At 36.1% G+C, this 21,595-nt stretch overlaps 1 protein-coding gene and 1 pseudogene across 4 annotated transcripts in view; both read right to left on the reverse strand.

Annotated features, from left to right (window-relative positions):
* UBE2K (ubiquitin conjugating enzyme E2 K) overlaps positions 1-21,595 on the reverse strand; it is a 62,725-nt gene that overhangs the window by 16,247 nt on the left and 24,883 nt on the right. For 3 of the 4 annotated variants that reach the window (XM_069494236.1, XM_069494233.1, XM_069494232.1), the window contains exons 2-3: positions 14,254-14,347; positions 9,642-9,700 (exon numbers count right to left, since the gene is read on the reverse strand). The exons of the other annotated variant lie outside the window; for it this stretch is intronic. In XM_069494236.1, coding sequence (XP_069350337.1) covers positions 9,642-9,700; positions 14,254-14,347 — 153 coding nt within the window. The remainder of the gene's footprint in view (positions 1-9,641; positions 9,701-14,253; positions 14,348-21,595) is intronic. 4 annotated transcript variants of the gene reach the window in all.
* On the reverse strand, positions 5,424-6,230 carry LOC138400229 (large ribosomal subunit protein uL30m-like; annotated as a pseudogene).

Genomic DNA, 21,595 nt, shown 5'->3' on the forward strand with positions numbered 1-21,595 from the left:
CCACCACACCTGGCTAGTTTTTATTTTTTGTAGAGATGGGGTCCTGCTAGGCTCAAGCGATACTCCCACCCTGGCCTCCCAAAATTCTGGGATTACAGGCATGAGCCACCGCACCAGCCAGATTCTAAGTCTTATCATCTCACTATTTGTCTTAGCATGGAAAACTAATAAACCAACAAGTGAAAATGATAACTCTATCAGACCACCATGAAATGAAATCAAGTTCATCAGCTCTTACTCATGAGCTTTTGGAGGACCTTTATTACTAATTACTATTATTATTGATGCATATGGCAGTGACCACCTAAACCCAAATTCTTTAACACCTAATAGATTAATTACCACGTGCCAAGTAATGTTCTAAGCATTTTTTATAAACTACTCTTCAATATGTGCTCCAAATCTGAGCTATTTATGAAAAGAAGGTAAATAGTTTCTATTTCTCTCTTCTTGTGATTTCTTGGTATGGCTACACTGCCTGTCTCTACTTTTTCATCTCCTATCCATTAGCTAACTCATACTCAATCTGAAGAAGCACTTTAAGTCACCAATGGCTTCAAAACATCTAAAACTTAAAGGATACTCTCCACTCCTTCATTCTCACTGTTTGATCCTTTTTTATTCTCAAAATAAATAATCTTATTGCTTTCAATGATACCACACTTCTCTGCATCCATAGAATCACCATCGAATTAAAGGAGACTATTATTCTTCACCTGGGTTACTGGTGATAAAGTCTCCTGACTTTATTACCTTTTGTTCTGTCCTCTCCAGTTTATTCTCCACAATGAATCTAAAGACAGCCCTTTAAAACAAATCTGATTTGTGTCACTACTCTGCTTAAGACCCTTTAATGACTGCTCACTCCCTTTATGTAAGCCCACAGTCTTAACCTGGCCCTAGCCTACCCCTCAAATCTCAACTCTTACCTCCATTCCACATTCTACTCTCCTAGTCAAAAAGTCATATTAAAAAAAAAAATTTTTTTTGCTTCTGGGCTTTCATGCATGTTTGTTTTCTAAATAACATACCTCTTCTTCCTCTGGCTAACTCCTACTTATCCTTCAAGTTTCAGCTTCCAGATCACTTCTTCCTGATCTGTTCCTACCCACTCTGTAGTTTCCTCTGCCACAGTATTGATTACGCTTCCATAATTTCTGCCTTATTTGTCTGGTCTTCCCTAAAAGGCACTATATCCATCCTGCTTCCTAGAGCGTTCCCAATATCTAACACTGCCTCAAAATAAATGAGTGTGCACTTAACGTTATGGCAAACATATTATTATAGGGCTAAATAGTATTTCTCTCAAATACAAGGCAGGTAAAATACAACAAATACTTCTTTATAAAAAAGATAAAACCACAAAATTCACACCTTAATATAGGTTGAATATTTCTTTTCTTTTCTTTTTTTTTTTTTGAGACAGAGTCTTGCTTTGTTGCCCAGGCTAGAGTGAGTGCCGTGAAGTCAGCCTAGCTCACAGCAACCTCAAACTCCTGGGCTTAAGCGATCCTCCTGCCTCAGCCTCCCGAGTAGCTGGGACTGCAGGCATGCGCCACCATGCCCGGCTAATTTTTTTCTATATATATTTTAGTTGTCCAGCTAATTTCTTTCCATTTTTAGTAGAGATGGGGGTCTCGCTCTTGCTCAGGCTGGTCTCGAACTCCTGACCTCGAGCGATCCACCCGCCTCAGCCTCCCAGAGTGCTAGGATTACAGGCGTGAGCCACCGCACCCGGCCCCGGTTGAATCTTTCTTATCTGAAAATCCAAAATCTTCTAATGAGCGAAATTTCCTTTGAGCATCAATCCACACTCAAGAAGTTTAGGATTTTGGAACATTTCTGATTTTGGATTTTCAGATTAAAAGAGTCAACCTATATTTACCATTCATAGAATTTAATGGATAAAGATACAAAATAACTGCTATAATTTCAATAACACAAACCATAGCATTTTGTAACTTTAAAATAAAGTGGTTCAATATTTTCAACAAGACTGGAAAACAGAATTGAAATTACTATTGAAGATGTCACAAGGATTATGGTTTAGTCAAGTGATCTGAGGACGTATGAACTATAACTTGCTTTTAAAAGAAGGGTCTTCTGGCCAGTGTGGTGGCTCATACCTGTTATCCCAGCACTTTGGGAGGCCAAGGTTCACTTAAGCCTGAGAGTTTGAGAACAGCCTGGGCAACACTGCAAGACTCCATCTCTACAAAAACTATTTTAAAAATTAGTGAGGCATGGTGGTGCCTACTGCAGCCTTAGCTACTCAGGAGGCTGAGACAGGAGTATTGCTTGAGCCCAGGAGTTCAAGATTACAGTTGAGCTATGACCCCAGGGAGCATAACGAGACCTCGTCTCCACAAAAGAATTAAAAACTAAGCCTGGCATATGGTGGCGTGTGCCTGTACAGTCTCAGCTACTCGGGAGCCCGAGACGGGAGGATCGCTTGAGCACAGGAATTAGAGGTTGCAGTGAGTTATGATTGTGCCATTGCACTCTACTCTAGCCTGGGCTACAGAGTGAGTCCCTGTCTGAGAGAGAGAGAGAGAGAGAGAGAGAGAGAAGCGAGAAAAGAAAATAACATCTTCTATTCATGATTCTCTATGGATACATATGCAGAACCAGGGAAATGCCGCATCAAGGATATTACTATTAAATTAATTTTTACTTTGTGCTATAATCTATGAATTTGCACAAATCCTGAATTTGCACATGATCCAATAAAGAAATTAATCTTCTACATTATCTTCATTATCCACCAGTATAGATATAAGTAACTGTTTTATAAGCAGTTTTTGTGTGGTTTACCTCTCTTTATCCCTTATTTCTTTCTTTCTTCATGTTCTTCATCATCAACTAACTCCTTTCATAGGTTTTCTCTGCCTTCCTCAAGCCTTAATGTTACCAATTAGTATCCACATGCATCCCAGAATGTTGTCCTATTATTTTATACCTAACTCATATCCATGCTATTCTACCATTTTCTCCTATGGTCCTACTATCTCTGTCTTGAATCAAAAGGCCTAAGTATAAGAGCAAGTAATAATACAATGGACACTTTTAATGATTTCTGTGAGTCATACTTAACTCTGATTATAAAACAGATATGGGATGGTTTACATTACTAAAATGCTTATTAATAACAATTCAAGTCTCCTTATTTTCACATACAAAACTAGTATTATCTCCATCTGGAAACTTCAGAACACTCACTAGCTTTAGGAAGCACTCAAGAAATAAAAACAAAAATCTGAACCCTAGGCCAGGCGTGGTGGCTCACGCCTGTAATCCTAGCACTCTGGGAGGCCGAGGCAGGAGGATCGCTGGAGGTCAGAAGTTCGAGACCAGCCTGAGCAAGAGCGAGATCCCGTCTCTACTAAAAACAGAAAGAATTAGTTGGATAACTAAAAATATATACATAAAAAATTAGCCGGGCATGGTGGTGCATGCCTGTAGTCCCAGCTACTCAGGAGGCTGAGGCAAGAGGATTGCTTGAGCCCAGGAGTTTGAGGTTGCTGTGAGCTAGGCTGACGCCAGGGCACTCTAGCCCGGGCAACAGAGCGAGACTCTGTGTCAAAAAAAAAAAAAAAAAAAAAAAAAAAATCTGAACCCTATGTACACAGTAGATACTATTTAATAAATGTTCGCAGACAGAAACAAATCGGACTATTCTTAGTTATCAATATTGGCAGAGCATCATCAGTATTCTGATCCCTTCTACACGATGCATCCTACATTTCATTCACTCTTTAGTTTAATGAACACTTCAGCTCTACTTCATGGTAGATGTGAGTTCGTATTTCCATGGAGAACTTCCAGTTTTAAGATTAGAATTCAAGGATATTACATTATTAAACCAGCTTCAATCCTTTCATCATACAAAAGAAAAAGCTATTTTATTTTAAATGAGTGTACAGGTGGGCATGCTCATTAAAGATTATTAGCATTAGTATTTATATAAAATCTTGCATATAAGAGTATGTTTGTAACATCCAGGACAAAGAGGAAAATTTCCAACCTAATCTCCAGTATATAATAGGACAAATCATTGAGCTGGAGTTTGACTAATTTAACATTTTTTTCATTAACAGAATATACATTACAATTTAACTCTAGAAACAGTATTGGTTATATGCATTAAATCGAATTCCTTCTGTATTATTTTCAGCTGATTCAAAGACATATTTTCTCTTTTTAGAAATAAATCTGACATTAAGATAAGTTTAAGTTTCCAATCTTTTCTCAAAATTTAGCAGTATTAATGGCAGTACAAGAAAATATAATCAGGTAATTTTGATATTTTTACCTCATAATAAGACTTAAAATTAAATCTGAGTCCAAACACATGTGAACACGTAATTCAGCAATATACAAAAATATTCCCCATTCTTTCCACAGTATTTGCCAATCAGAATATTAAATTACAGCTACGACAAACTGGTTGAAGCCACAGGGAGACAAACTAGGGTTTACTAAAGGAAGACCTTTCTAAATCTCAAAGCTACCTCCTAGCAGAATGGCTGGAATTAGGATAGTAGTGGCCTTGGGGACAACATGAGATAGTAGCAAAAACATCAGACATACTTCAGTTCTTACATTTTGAGTCTATTTTCTTCATTTTATTAAAAAAGGGGGGCTAGTCAGGCACAGTGGCTCATGCTTGTAATCCTAGCACTTTGGGAGGCTTAGGTGGGAGGATCACGTGAGGCCAAGAGTTTGAGACCAGTCTAGTATAGGCAATAGTGAGACCCTGTCTCTACAAAAAATTTAAAAATGAGTGTGGCATGATGGTGCACACCTATAGTCATAGCAACTCAGGAGGCTGAGGGAGGAGGATCACTTGAGCCCGAGAGTTTGAGGTTGCAGTGAGCTATGGATGATGCCACTGCACTCTAGCCTGGGCAACAGAGCGAGATCCTGTCTCAAAAAAAAGGGGTGGGGGGAGAGGATGAGTTTAATAAAACAGTTATTTCAAGGATTAAATGAAATAATAGGTCAAAGTGCCTAAAACAGAGCCACCACTATGCAACTACATTGGAGCTATTATACACTATAGAGGCAACACCTTTACTGAGATAACTGAGACATAACTCACCCACTTAAAATGTACAACTTCATAACTTTTGGTATAATCACAGACTTGTGCAACCAACACCACAATCTAATTTTTTACTATTTTATCACATCAAAAAGAAACCCTGTAACCATGAGCAGTCATTTCGCCATTCCCTCATCCCTAAACAACCACCAATCTACTTTCTGTCTCTACAAATTTGCCTTTTCCAATGGTTCTTATAAATGAAATCATATGAGGCCTTTTGTGTCTGGTTTCTTTTTTAAAAAATATATTTTAATGAAAACACATTCTCACTATCTTAAAAAGGATTTGCATTTTTTAATTTGAAGCTGCTCTGGCATTAGGACTTAATTGCTTTCTGCTCTATAGGTTTCAGATGCCACTGCACTACTAATTCCCCAGTGCTCTTGAGGCACGTGTTAGACATGACTTCTTCTGCTGGAAGTTCTTGTGGCAACTTCAGGGGCTGGATTCTTTTTTTTTTTTTTTTTTTTTTGAGACAGAGTCTCACTCTGTTGCCCAGGCTAGAGTGCCGTGATATCAGCCTAGCTCACAGCAACCTCAGACTCCTGGGCTCAAGCGATCCTCCTGCCTCTGCCTCCCGAGTAGCTGGGACTATAGGTTTGCACCACCATGCCCAGCTAATTTTTCTATGTATTTTTAGCTGTCCATATAATTTCTTTCTATTTTTAGTAGAGATGGGGTCTTGCTCTTGCTCAGGCTGGTCTCGAACTCCTGAACTCAAACAATCTGCCCGCCTTGGCCTCCCAGAGTGCTACGATTACAGGCGTGAGCCATCAGGGGCTTGATTCTTATCAAATGTTTAACCACTTTCAGTTTTGCATTCACTGAGGGGATATTATGAATTTGAGGGGTATGTGCTTTTTCTAATCTAAGCATCTTTATTGTATCTTTTTTCCAATATGGACGTCTTTTTGTACTTTTATTCTGGTTAACAAATATGTAGTTTATGAGGGTTCTGTGGATCCCCAGTATACTTTTCACGATCTGCAGGTGATGGCTGAAAGACTTTATCTGGAATTCTTGACTTAGTAAATTTGTGATGAATCCAATCTGTCACACCTTTTGTCACAATCTATAGTCTACATGAGGGCCTCTGAACTACTGATGGCAAAATCCCTACCATAAGTGTCGCGATTGTTCTCTTTTAGAGGCAGTATTCACCAAATGTTCAGCCTGGACTTTCCCAATAAGAGGGAGCCAAGCAGAGGAAAAACTATGGTTTCTTTCATTTAGCATAAAGTTTTTATGGTTCATACATGTTGTAGCATTTATTGGTACTTCATTCTTTTTTACAACCAAATGATATTCCATTGTGTGGATATATCACATTTTATTTATCCATGCACACCAGTTGATGACATTTTTGGTTGGTTCTACTTTTTGGCTATTATGAATAGTGGTGGTATGAACATCTGTGTATAAGTTACTGTGTGGACAAATGTTCTTATTTCTATTGGGTAGATACCTAGAAATGTAATTGCTGGGTCATAAGGCAACTCTATGTTTAGCATTTTGACCAAACTGTTTTCTAAAGATGCTACAATATTTTACATTTCCACCAGCAATGTGTGAGAATTTCAATTTATAGAGAAAATTTAAGTGTCAATGCTATTGTATTTTAAAATGTTGTTACAAAGGGAAGCCAACAGACTACTTTGGAAAGGGCCTCTTGGGGTGGTGGTCACTGGTTAATGCTAGTTAACACTTACCAAGTGTTTACTATGTGCCAGACACTTCTAAGTTTCATATTCCAATAAATCTCAGGCACCATCAATTATTCAAGACACCGTTATTTTATGTACCTTTAAGAAAGAAAAAAACTCTGCCAATTATGAGATGCCATCCACTGAAATATGTATCCTGATTTCAGAGATGTGAAAAATGTTCATAGAATTATTGAAATATAGTTCTTTAAATGGATTAACTCTTTTAATCTTTATAACCCTATGAAAAGATTTTAAAGATGAGGAAACTGAGGCACAGAGATTATATAACTTTTCTAAAATGAAAAAGGCAGTTAAATGGAAAAAGTAAGATTTGAACTCTGGTTGATTGTTCTTAGTAGAGTCATATTCATGTTTCAGAGACTTTGCCCTCAACTCTTCCTTATCAGGATCAAGGAAGTAGATCCTAGTGATTTAACACATGGGCCTATCAGAGCCATATAGAGTCTGAGTTCTATTTAACCTCTAAGCCTCAGTTCTCTCACTTATTAGTTACAAAGACTGTTTTGGGAAAGGCATATTAAATTCTTAGCACAAAACAAGTGACAGATGCTATTATCATTATTTAATAGTAAAAATATTGTGGTTGAGAGCAGTCCCTCTAGAGCTCTTTTCTTCCTTCCTCCCTCCATGTTTTCATTAAAAAAAAATGTCCATCAATAGCTAAATGGATAAACAAAATGTGGTAATATATGCACAATGGATACTATTCAGCCTTAAAAACAAAGAAGTTCTGATACATGCTTACAATATGGATAAACCTTGGCGCTGTGGCTCACACCTGTAATCCTAGCACTCTGGGAGGCCGAGGCGGGCAGATGGTCTGAGCTCAGGAATTCGAGACCAGCCTGAGCAAGAGCAAGACCCCGTCTCTACTAAAAATAGAAAGAAATTAGCTGGACAATTAAAAATATGTAGAAAAAATTAGCCGGGCATGGTGGCATATGCCTGTAGTCCCAGCTACTCGGGAGGCTGAGGCAGTAGGATTGCTTGAGCCCAGGAGTTTGAGGTTGCTGTGAGCTAGGCTGACGCCAAGGGCACTCTAGCCCAGACAACAGAGCAAGACTCTGTCTCAAAACAAACAAACAAACAAACAAACAAACACAACATGGATAAACCTTAATAACGTAATGCTAAGTAAAATAAGCCAGACACAAAATAACAATATATTGTATGATTCCACTTATATTAGTGAGGTACCCAGAGTATTCAAATTCATAGGAACAGAAATACAATAGTGGTTACCAGAAGGTGGGAACAGGGGTAACAGGGAAGCATCACCTAATGTTTCAGTTTGGGAAAATAAAAATGTTCTAGAGATAGATGGTGGTGAAGGTTGCACAACAATGTGAATATATTTAAATGCCACTGAACTGTATACCTAAAAATAGTTAAAATGGTAAATTCTATGTGATGTATATTTTACCACAATAAGAAATAACCAGCCTTATCAGAAAATAGATGTACATAAGCAACAGAATAATAGGCACCCCGTACTGGTAGGTGATCCAAATTCACCCTGGAACTTCCATCACCATGTCTATTCTTAAATGGGAATAACCAATAGATTGAATGAATATATTCCAGGACATTCTCTGAGTGACTGCTATCATATGCTCAAGGGACACTAGACTATTTAGGATCTACAGATTAATACATAGGTGTATAAGACATGGTCCTTGGCTCAGGAGTATAAAATATAGTGAAAGATACATACCCCAAATAATACATGGATTGGTACTATATTTGTGTTGGTACTATATAAATTGTATAAAATGCTCTTGAGAGAGTAGAGGGAGAAACATTTGATGGGTACAGCTTAGGGAAGAAAGGAATACTTTACCTAGACCTCAAAAGAAAACTAGAATTTGAAATAATAGGGACAAAGATACAAGTAAAAATGATAGAAAGGTGTGGAAGAATAAGTACCATCTATAAATAGCAAATAATCCAGGCTGGAAAATGAGACCCACATTGTGGATGGAGGTGGTAGAAGATGAGAGTGAAAAAGAAGATTGGAGTCAGGTTGTAGGAGGTTCTAAATACCAAGCTGAGGAGTTTAGACTTTATTAATGGAAAGAAACATGATCAAAACTGCATTTTATGAAGATTTATAAGATAGCAGTGCTAAGAAAGAGCAGAAATGATAAAGATGGAAGGCTGATTAAATAATGGGCAAAATAGAGAAGTAATAAAGTTGAATGCCTCAACTAAGGTGCCGATGGTAGCAAAAATAGAGACATAAAGGTGGTTCAGTCAAAAAAGTTTTGGTTGGGTCCCTATGTTGTACGTGATCTTAGAGTATTCCATTCCCTCTTTTGACACTCATCACAGCTGCAATTCCTTGCTCATTATTTTTTTCTCATGCTATATGTCAGCTTAGTAAAAGCAGACAAAGTATAGTCTGTTATTGCTATATTCCTTGGCATATAATTGTTAAATGAATGCAGAACACACTCTTCCCTAAAACACATACTTCTTCGAGTCAATAAGAACCTCTCTCTATGTGTAAAAGGGCTCTCTAAATTTGGGAACACTGTTAAGTTTTTCCACAGTATGGCTCAGTATGTAAGCCATTGTCAGATGCACATCCTATTCCACTGTAGAACCATTACTGGCTGCCTTTGAGTAAGCTTGCTTTCCTACTAATTTCAGAAGCAAGCCATCTGCCATTATCTAAAATCTTGTCCACATCACATTTACAAATCATAAAGCTGTAACTTTAATAAGCCAAAACATATATATTAACTAAATGAGCCAAGAAATATAAAATATTTTAAAAGTTCATGCACAAAAATGAGTTACAATACCTTAGGGGGATTAAATGGATATGTTTCTGGTATTTTAATCTCTAGTTGGTATCTTCCTCCTAAAAAGGGAGGGGACAGAAAGTTAAGAGTGCTGCTCACCTCAAATATGTGAACCCAAATATATTAATAGGACTTTTCAAAACATCTATTTATTATTTTATATTCAATTACAACAAATTCATTTCAAAATTGAAACCCAAAAGAATAATCAAAGCACTAGTTTTTAAATAAGGCTCTTTAAAACATACAGAATATCTATTTTATATGACTATATTGGTTTATCAGTGAGTAATAGGGCTAGAGAAGATAAATACATTAGCTCTACAGACAAGCCAATGCTAAAGATTTCTTTAGCACAATTAACTAGTATAGTTTCCATCTCCTTTTGTTTCCTCTTGTCCATCCTGCTAAAAGTTGCTAAGTAACAGAAAAAATGGTCAGGGAAAAAAAGAAGAAAGAAGGCAGAAAGGTGTGAAGGCATATATGGTACAGAGACAAAGGATATAGATTATGCCATAAACTAAAAATTCTATTTCTAGCTGGTTCTCTCAAATGCAAAAATGTCCCAGTCTTTTAACTTGTGCCTTAAATTAAATGCCAACACTTCTTGTTAAAATGTTAAAAATAAAATTCAACAAGACAATAGAGAGGTATAAAGACAAAAGACTACTTCTTCCTTTAAATTTGTATACAAAATGCAAAACTTTACGAAGAAGTAGATATTCTAGCCAATAATATACAAACAGAAGGCAACATTCTGTTTTGCTTTGAAGGTGTTTTGAGCAACTAGCAGCATTAAATAGGTATTGAAAAAAACTTATCTAGCTTCTCATAACCATAACTGGGGAATTCAAAGGGAGGATAACAGCCTCTCAGGATACTCTGAAAGGCGAGTTTTGCACTGGGGCGAGAGGCTGGATTTCAATCCTAATTCTAAGGAACCTTCCAATTCTAAGAATTTATGACCCATTAACATAGAATATTATCACAAAATATAGCAAATGAAACTGTGCTACTGAAATATTTACATATGAAACTATGACTAGGATTTTGCTTCAAAATAATCTAGGGATGGGTAAGATCAAAGACTGGCCATGAGTTTACAGTTATTAATGCTGGCTGAGAAGTACCTGGAGGTTTCATTATACTATTCTTCTTTTGTATGTATCTGAAATTTCCCATAATAAAAAGTAAAATAAAATAAAAACTGTGTGCTAGGAGCATTATTAACTTCAAAATTCTATACACTCAGCTCTTGAAAAAGTCAAGCTGTATATTCTGGACTCTATCAAATCCACTTCCTCCATTGTTATGAATGACTGTGGAAAAACAAAAGCATTTCACTTGGTACCATTTTCTTCAAGCCCTTTTTGGTTCCAATCCTTCTCTTCATGCTAATTCTTAACAGAGTTCCACAGTAACTACTGCATGAATTGAACTAGATGCCTGAATCACAGAAAATATAATTGCAGCAAAATATAAAGAAGAGTAGTCAAAACAAAAGAAAAAAAGACAGGTAAGAGAAGGTACCTGAGGAGATTTTGTGACTGTAACTGTTCATGTTCAGAATTATAAATGCTAGCTTCAAATATAGGTATATAATAAATTTGGCTTAAGTAATACATGGGCTCTTCTTTTTCCTTCCTAAGAATCTCTTTATTTTCTGGTTAAATTCCAGATTACCATTTCTATAATCTGTCATACAAAGTTCTTCCTTCCTGAATATTCAAAACAATCTCTTAGGAGCATTGAGAGCGCCTAGAGATACACAAAGAATGCTGGACTCTACAGTCTCCAAAATCTTATTTCTACTATATATAACATTTGTTATATGCTCTGTCTTGCACATAACCTGACAACTTTCAATATATAACCACTACAGTATTAACTACAGCATTATTTGATCAGGGTAGTAAAACTAAGTAATCATTACGATAATTACATTATTCATATTATAATAGCTTTCACGATATAACATTTATTTCTTGAAGAACAGCTTTTAATATTAAACACTTATAATTTTTAAATTTAACTGAACCCAGAGGGGAAATGGGGAAGCGATGCGAAATTTTAAACTATCAACAATGATCTCAAAAATTTAAGAGAACTTTTAGGAAGAAAGGCCCAAGAACTATATTGTTCCTTTGCCAATTATTAAGGCAAAGGAAATTAAGAAAACCGAGTTAAGTAACATGAGCAATATGGCAATTTTTCCACGGGTATTCTTCTTCTCAATCTGATTACTTTTAACACTACATAAAATGACTGCCTCATTACTTAACGATGGTATAAACAGTTTAACAGTCCATATATAAACTTTGCCTTAGCTTTTAAGTTTATATTTTAAAAAACTCCAAAAATAGCAAGATTCCTGCAATGTCATCAAAATATTTACCTATGTTCATAATTCAAAGAAAAAGCACCTGAGTTTATGCCCTTGAATGGTGCATTTCCTAAACAAAATGAACACTTATACTTCAATAGTTTTATGATAAAAAGAATAGAATTTAAGTTAATCTACCTCAAACATATACAAAAAAAGCATATTATATCTAATCTCATCAAAATACTATCTTGTTTGGGAGCAGCAGCAGAAATAAACACTTAAAAATGATCAAGGCTGGGCGCAGTGGCTCACGCCTATAATCCTAGCACTCTGGGAGGCCGACAGGGAGGATCGCTGGAGGTCAGGAGTTCAAGACCAGCCTGAGCAAGAGCGAGACCCTGTCTCTACTAAAAATGGAAAGAAATGATTTGGACAGCTAAAAAATATATATACATAAAAAATTAGCCAGGCATGGTGGCGCATGCCTGTAGTCCCAGCTACTTGGGAGGTTGAGGCAGTAGGATTGCTTGAGCCCAGGAGTTTGAGGTTGCTGTGAGCTAGGCAGATGCCTGGGCGACAGAGCAAGACTGTCTCAAAAAAAAAAAAAAATTAAAATAAAATAAAATCAAACTTGTCTCTAACCAGTAAAGAATATGGTATATTTACATCTTAATTATTCTACAAGTAAGCATACATTATCCGATTTTTTAAAATGCATCTACTTATTAAGAGTTGCTAAGAAGGTAATGGACATTCTACCTATCTAATTTAGCTCAGGAAGTACTTTGCTTATAATTTGCTGGGAGAGCTCTAGAATAATGCTAATTGTCCTACTGTCTTTTAAAAATGCAATCAAAACCACCTTAAAAAATAATTCAAAAATAACTATAATGTCTGCCTTCAAGAAGAAGCCAGTACATGATTACATAAAACATCTCTTAAGACAAGCACTGAATTTTTAAAGATAACTAAAGGTCTCCTCTACATTTAATGATTGTCAAAAGGACTAAATGAAACAGCATTCATGAAAGCATCCAGACCAGGCCTGGCACATAGGAGTACTCAATAAACAATATGAAAAATTAAATGATATCTAGAAATGGTTCTGTGAACTGTAAAACCAAAAAATAAAATTTTATCACTTAAAAATTGGTACAATATGCTAAACACATTCTAGAGTCTTTAAAAATTTGGATGAAAATGAATATATTCAAGATTAGGTTTTTCTAAAACTTGGGGGATAATTGATCATTACAGAATTATAAAACTATTCAAAGTAGACATGACACCACTCCAATATTCAGTCAATCATGATTTCCAGAAAGTGACTAAAAGCATACATAGGCTTTCGAATCAAAGGCTATTAGGTCAAATCCCAGCTATGCCACTTAGCATGTTTGACCTCAGACAAGTTACTTTATTTCTCTAAGTTTCTTCGTCTATGAAACAGTCATCACTGTACTTACCTTGTAAAATGTGTTGTAGGGATTAAATGAGAAAATACATGTAAAGCTCTTATAAGTAAGAGTTATATATCCCACTATATGCTTTCTATTAAACAAATAATTGAATGCTCATTATATGCAAGAACCTTGGTTATGCTATATAACCCAAATTTACAATAACATTCATTAATGAAGACTGGCCTAATGAGAAATTAAGACACTATAAAAAGCTTCTTTCTGTATCTTACCACCCAATCTCATAGTCTAAAGTACCTACAGACTTAATTTGTGAACACAAAGTTCAGCACAGCTGTCTCCTTTCCTTTTTATATGTCTTCAAATGACCATTAAAAGCTTTACTGAATAAAGAAAATAAATATTTGGACTATAGCCTGTATGAAGACATATGAGTGAATGAAATGCTAAATGACAAACAGAGGAGAGGAGCTTTAAAAACAAAAACAATGTTTTATCAGTCAGATATTTAAGGCAAGGATTGTTATAGATACCATATGAAGGGTAACAGAAAGTCTGTGGTTCTTATTTGTTAGAGACTTAACATGCCAGATGTTTTATTCTGTTAAAATCTAACCTATATAACCTGCAAGTGGGCTCGGCTCTGCTCAATCTACCATATTTTAGGGGAAAAAATAAGCTAAAATTCAGTAAGAAAAACCAGTCTATATAAAGTACCTAAATTTATTATTTAAAAATTGCTATGTATCCTAGGCCAACTGAAGTTACCTTCCATATAGTTTATAGATGCTTAAGATTATTCTGATTTAATGTTTCAGACAAGTTCTAATACGCACAATATTTTGACACAGAAAAAAGTACTTGCCTTCATATGGTGTGTCTGGAGGTCCTGCTATTTCTCCTCTTAATTCTGTAAAATTCTCATCTACAAGATCTACTTTAATTTGATTTTTGCTCGTCTTAAAAATAAACAGAAAATAAATGTTAGTTATGTCAGCAATAAAAAGGCCTATTTTAATGTATTACCTATAAAAATTTTGAAACCCCCTCTTTCATAAGCTTGATTATCTGCTCTAGTAAAAATAATGGTCTGTGCTTTTCTAGGACTTAGCTAGTTTTAAGAATATTTAAAACAAAGAAATTTTAATATCTCAATTTTTTAATGAAATAACACCACTCTGAATAACAGTACAATGGTTTGTTGACTTTCTAGGAATATTAGAGAAAAACAGTAGACAATCTACTTTATGTTTGCCAACTCCATGTTAAGTCCAAAGTGATAAATTTACTCATCTGTAGATGAATGCTAAGATACTATACCCCCAGGATACATGGGCTCTACTCACATAAACAGAAAATTCAGGGTCATTAAAAGCCATTTAGGCCATAAGCTCTCACTTGAACTAATCATAACAACTCTAGACATTTAAGTTAATCGATTAACATATGACACCATCCACGAGGATGGTGAAAGCTATAGGCATCTAATTAATTTTCCTTTCCATGGAAATTCCAGAAGCCTAAATGCCTCACTAGAATCTTCTAATGTTTTTTTCAATTTGTTTTTTTGCTTAGTTTACTTCAACGGCAACTACCTGCTTTCCAAAATCGATTTCTACTTTAAATTTATCTATACCTACTTATTTTGCACTTTACACTTCTCAATGTACTTTCATATCTGTAGTATCACTTGAGTCTCTTTATCTTGTGATAGTCCATTCTCAGAGTCACGGTGACATTAAATGATTCAGAAAACCACCCAGTAGGATTTACATTAATGTTCTACAAAGACTAGCCTGCAAAACGGCTTGCCACTCATATTCCCAAATCTATGCTATAAATACAATAAATCCTCTCCTTTTCTCAACTTGTTTAAACTTAAATCCCTAAAATACAAGTTATATCTTCATTTCTTTTATTAAGATTCCATGTTTTTATCTAATTGACATGATATATCTACTCTTAAGAAAGAAAGCCTCACACAAGATTTTAAGAGTAAAGTTTTTTGCTTTTGGACCCATCTTCTTAAAATTGATTACTGGATGGGACACTCACTATAAGAATTATTGTGTTAAGGTCCTTGGCTTCCTCCCTCCACCCCCAATAAAATAAACCATTTTTTTTTTTTTTTTTACTCTTTTTCTATACTAAGTATCTTTAGCACAGAATGTTTAGTACGGAGACAATATATAACTTAAAACCCAAACTTTTAAAATTTCACATGACTCTTTATCTTATCTTTTAATAAGAATATAGGACTAAAAACTTACTTTCCACATTTTTAAAAACATTCTAATTAGTATTGGTTTATTTCATAACCTTTTTTATGTTTGGAATTAAAGTCTTTCATATTTTTCTAAAAATATTTTTATCCAAAATTATAAATATACATAATGAGAAACTTCTTCCTAATGCCCAAAAATCACTGACAACCTTGGTAATCGTGGTAGAGGAGAAAATGTACATTTTAGTAACAGTAAAAATACTTTGTCCAGTATGTACATGAATGAACAATGTTAAAAAGAAAATTGGAGACATCCAACTTTCAATGATAAATTTATGAAGCCACACGTCTAACCAGATTTCCATTCCTCCTCTTAAGACTTCTAAATAAAACGAGAGTAATCAGATCTTCCAAATCATCAATACTTTCAAAGACCTATATAGCTTCCCACAATCACCCCCTTTAAAAAGTATGTAAATAACCCTAAAATGTTAAGCTACTAAAGGACCTGATTAAAATTTTGAGGAAGGAGGGAGGATAAGGATTAGAAAAGCTGCTTTTTGGAACTGCTCCAAATCTCTGGTTAGTAAAATGCTAAATAAATAGTTATTAATTTTTATACCTCTGTCCTTATTTCTGTCCACATCACCCCCAAATTATAATTCAGAGAAATATGGATCTTTTTTCACTCTAGAGAAAGAACACTATTAATGTATGAAAAATTTACTAAATCAGCTCAAGAAAATATCGTCGCCCTGATGAATCCCATTATAAAGAAGCATTCTATATGGTCTAGAGTGGGGTCTTTATCTGCAGATAACTAAAGATAAAAAGAAAATGAAAAGTTAAAGTCAAAGATTTTTCACAGATCAGTTTTTCCATCAAGCAACAATTATCCTCTATACTACAGTTCGATTCCAACATCGTTATTTCACAATCCAAAACTCCAATCTCATTGCTCCCACAAACTAATTTAAAATCCCAGCCTCAGGAATTATAAGAAAGAAGTGGAAAATGGGCTGGGCGCAGTGGCTCACGCCTATAATCCTAGTACTCTAGGAGGCCGAAGTGGGAGGATCGCTGGAGGTCAGGAGTTCAAGACCAGCCTGAGCAAGAGCGAGACCCTGTCTCTACTAAAAATAGAAACAAATGATTTGGACAACTAAAAATATATATAGAAAAAAAAATTGGCCGGGCGCGGTGGCTCACGCCTGTAATCCTAGCACTCTGGGAGGCCAAGGTGGGCGGATCGTTTGAGCTCAGGAGTTCGAGACCAGCCTGAGCAAGAGCGAGACCCCATCTCTACTAAAAATAGAAAGAAATTATATGGACAGCTAAAAATATATATAGAAAAAATTAGCCGGGCATGGTGGTGCATGCCTGTAGTCCCAGCTACTCGGGAGGCTGAGACAGGAGGATCGCTTGAGCTCAGGAGTTTGAGGTTGCTGTGAGCTAGGCTGACGCCACGGCATTCACTCTAGCCTGGGCAACAGAGTGAGACTCTGTCTCAAAAAAAAAAAAAAAAGAAAAAAAAATTAGCCGGGCATGGCGGCACATGCCTGTAGTCCCAGCTACTCGGGAGGCTGAGGCAGAAGGATTGCTTAAGCCCAGGAGTCTGAGGTTGCTGTGAGCTAGGCTGACGCCATGGTACTCTAGCCCGGGCAACAGAGTGAGACTGTCTTACAAAAAAAAAAGAAAGAAAAGAGGATGTGACATACATAATGCATGCAAAATAGCGCACAACGTTGAAGCTAATTTGGATGAGGTTAAAAAATGAACATTATTGCCAATAAGCAACAGTGTAGAATTTAAAGCAGTTCTAATACATTTCCAAGGCTATTTCCCTCAGTAAAATGATACCGTCATCATGATTATCATAAAAATTTTTTCAAATAATTACTAGGGCCCATAATACACCAGGAAGTGATCTCAGTGTTAGTGTGAACAAAAACCAAGTCCCTGCCCACTTGGAGCTTACATTCTAGTGGAAAAAACTGCAAATTGAAAGATTTTATCATATAAGCACTAAGTACAAAGTACACTATTGTGTAACCTGTTTGAAACTTACTAGCTATAGGAACTTGAGCAAGTTAATTAACTACCCTGCATTTCAGTTTCACCCTCTGTCAACTGAAGATTATAATAGTCCCTATCTCACAGGGTCTATGAGTGAATTTAATGAATTAATATAGTATATAGAAAAATGCCTACCACACAGTAAATGCTGAATGTACAGCAGCCATTTGTTATTGTAACATGTTGACTTTTGATATTGATGTTGGGGAAGAAAATTTACATCCAAAGCATATTATATATTTTTAAAAGGATAATTAATCACCTTAGTCTCATTTCTATTGATTCTGGAACATGTGATCTGAAACAAAATTCAAATCCAAATTTCAGATAAGACAAATACAATTCTAAGTGCCCCTAAAGTTATAAGTAATCCTCAAATGATATAAGAAATTATTAATTTGTTTCCAAGTTACACCTACCAAAATTTAGGAGCACTGTTCATCATCATCATGTAAATAAATATAAGTTTGATTCTTCACAATTTGTTGGAAATGAGACTTAAAAGGTTTAACAGTTGGCACTTTCTCAGAATTTAATGTAAATGATTTATCTTTCCCTATTATTCAAAGGCCCAAGATACAATCAAAATTTCCACCTTTTAAGTAGTTTTTTTTTTTTTTTTTATTCTGAAGCTTGGGGCATGTAACATTCCCAAAACAGAGTTGATGTGAAAACCAAGGGACTGGGAGGATAATGGGAAACTGGTGCCATAGAGACACAAGTTCTAGATCAGTATTGTCCAACAGAAACAGAATGTAAGCCATAAGTGTACATTAAAATTTTCTGGTATCTACATTAAAAAGAGTATAAACAAACAGAAGAAATGAATTTTAATAATATTATATCAATCCCAATATATACAAAATATCATTTTTACATGTAATCAAAAAACATTTTACATTTTTTTGGTACTAAGTCTTTGAAATCCAGTGTTTAATTTAAAATAACACATTTCAATTTGGACTGGCCACATTTCAAGTGCTCAAAAGCCATAGGTGATAGCCAAATCCAGAGAGATAGAAAGTAGATTATTAGCTGCCAAGGGATTGGAGAGAGAGGAAGAAATGAGATGGACCTGCTTATGTGTATGGGATTTCTTTTGGGGGTGTTGAAAATGTTCTGAAATTAGATAGTGGTGATGCTTGCACAACCTGAATATAATAAAAACCACCAACTGTACACTTTTTAAAAATCAAAAATAATTTTTAAAGACCTGAAAGAAAAACAAGTCAAATGTGGCTATTGGCTACTGTACCAGGAAAATAATAGCTTCTCCAATTATAACAACAGTGTGCCATTAAAATTTTAAGTTCTAGACTTCCATAATCACACACAATCACAATCTACAATGAAGAATAATTATTAAAGTTCTGAACTTTAATATGAATATGTACTGAGTGCCTACTATTTGCAAGGTATTGTAACAGGTACTAGCAGTACCAATGATCAACAAGAAATGTTCTCTACCCTATATCCATAAATAGAGTTTTTATCCTAAGGTAATGAAAACTAACTATATAATTTTTAAATGAAGTATAGGAAGCCAAGAGGAATATTTAACAGAGAGAGAATATAGAAAGAGGAGGCTTCCTTGAGGAAACTGCCTTTATTTATTTATTTATTTATTTATTTTTTTGAGACAGAGTCTCCCTTTGTTGCCGGGACTAGAGTGAGTGCCATGGTGTCAGCCTAGCTCACAGCAACCTCAAACTCCTCGGCTTAAGTGATCCTACTGCCTCAGCTTCCCAAGTAGCTGGGACTACAGGCATGTGCCACCATGCCCGGCTAACTTTTTCTGCATATATTTTTAGTTGTCCATATAATTTCTTTCTATTTTTAGTAGAGACGGGGGTCTCACTCTTGCTCAGGCTGGTCTCGAACTCCTGACCTTGAGTGATCCACCCGCCTCGGCCTCTCAGAGTGCTAGGATTACAGGCATGAGCCACCACGCCCCGGCCAGGAAACTGCTTTTAAAAAGGACTTAACTAAGGCCGGGCGCGGTGGCTCACGTCTGTAATCCTAGCACTCTGGGAGGCCGAGGCGGGTGGATCGCTCGAGGTCAGGAGTTCGAGACCAGCCTGAGCAAGAGTGAGACCCCCTCTCTACTAAAAATAGAAAGAAATTATCTGGCCAACTAATATATATATATATATATATATATATATACACACACACACACAAACAAAAAATTAGCCAGGCATGGTGGCACATGCCTGTAGTCCCAGCTACACGGGAGGCTGAGGCAGTAGGATCGCTTAAGTCCAGGAGTTTGAGGTTTCTGTGAGCTAGGCTGACGCCATGGCACTCACTCTAGCCTGGGCAACAAAGCGAGACTCTGTCTCAAAAAAAAATACATAAATAAAAAGACTTAACTGTAACTAAGTAAAACCAACACTTCCGGCATAAAGTATATCCTGTGCAAAATGGAGGAAAAGGTGGTCTTGGCAGGTTTAGGATTGAAAAGCCACCAATGTGACTAGAATACACAGAATAAAAAAGTAAAAATGAGGCAGGGGAAGTAGGCAGGAGCCAGATTATTCAGGGTCATGAAGAATAACAAGAAACATTTAAAGTGATATGACAATCAGATTTGGGTTTTTAAAAGATCACCAGGCTTTAGTACCCGAAAATGCCTGGAAAGAGGTTAAAGTACACAGAGAATAGAGAATAGTTAGGAATCCAGTGAGAGAGAGGCCTAGAAACGTCCAGTGTGATGAAGAGAAGTAGATGAATTTAGATAGACAGGAGGTAAAATGTATAGGACTTAGTTACTGTAAACTAAAAGTGTATGACCTTACAGGAGGGGACAAGGGTCACTCATGGTTTTAATTTTTCACCGGGTGGATGACAGTACAATAAACTAAGATAAGGAAACCAAAAATTGAGGCATCAGGGTTTGAGGAGGAGGGGAAAAAATTCAGTTTTGGACATGTTGAATACAAGGTTATCTACGAAAACCCAAAGAACAAAGTAAGCAGTTGAAAATTCAGCTCTAGAGTTCAGGAGTGATCCCGGCTGAAGATACGGTGAGCAAGACAGGAAAAGGTATCAGGATGTTTGGTATCACTGGCACCACAGGAAGAAAAAATGTTTCAAGGAGGGAGTGTCTAATGATGCTGACAGATTAATAATAATAGCTAATACTTATATAATTTATAAGCAGTATTCTAATTGATACATATGTAACAATTCATTTAATCCTCACAATCTTATCTGTTTACCAATGAGGAAGCTGAGGCACAAAGAAGTTAGCCAGCTAATAATCAGTAGAGCCAGGTTTCAAAAATGACTCATATGAACTAAGACATACACATTTTCTTTCACTGACTGTAAGATACCATCAATTATAGGACACCCCAATGTATGCCAGTAAGAAAAAACAGTCATTGACACAATACCTCAGAATTTTTATTTTACACTTACTCAAAGAACCTTTAGACTTTACATACATCAATCTTATGATTACCTAAAGAGAAAATAAGGAAAATAGTTTAAGCTATTCCTAAAACTCCCTCACATTCCAAGTCCTACTGTACGGTATCATTTTTCAACTCAATGTTTTTTGTCCATGTTTTGTCTTTTCTTTTCTTTCTTTTTTTTTTTTTTTTTTTTTTGAGACAGTCTTGCTCTGTCGCCCGGGCTAGAGTGCCATGGTGTCAGCCTAGCTCACAGCAACCTCAAACTCCTGGGCTCAAGCCTCAGCCTCCCAAGTGGCTGGTACTACAGGCACATGCCACCACACCTGGCTAACATGCCACTACACCTGGCTAATTTTTCTATTTTTAGTAGAGACTGGGTCTCACTTTTGCTCAGGCTGGTCTTGAACTCCTGAGCTCAAGCGATCCTCCCACCTCAGCCTCCCAGAGTGCTAGGATTACAAGCATGAGACACTGCACTGGCTGTCTAT

The sequence above is a fragment of the Eulemur rufifrons genome, chromosome 19 (assembly GCF_041146395.1).
Source record: "Eulemur rufifrons isolate Redbay chromosome 19, OSU_ERuf_1, whole genome shotgun sequence".
Lineage (NCBI taxonomy): Eukaryota > Metazoa > Chordata > Mammalia > Primates > Lemuridae > Eulemur > Eulemur rufifrons.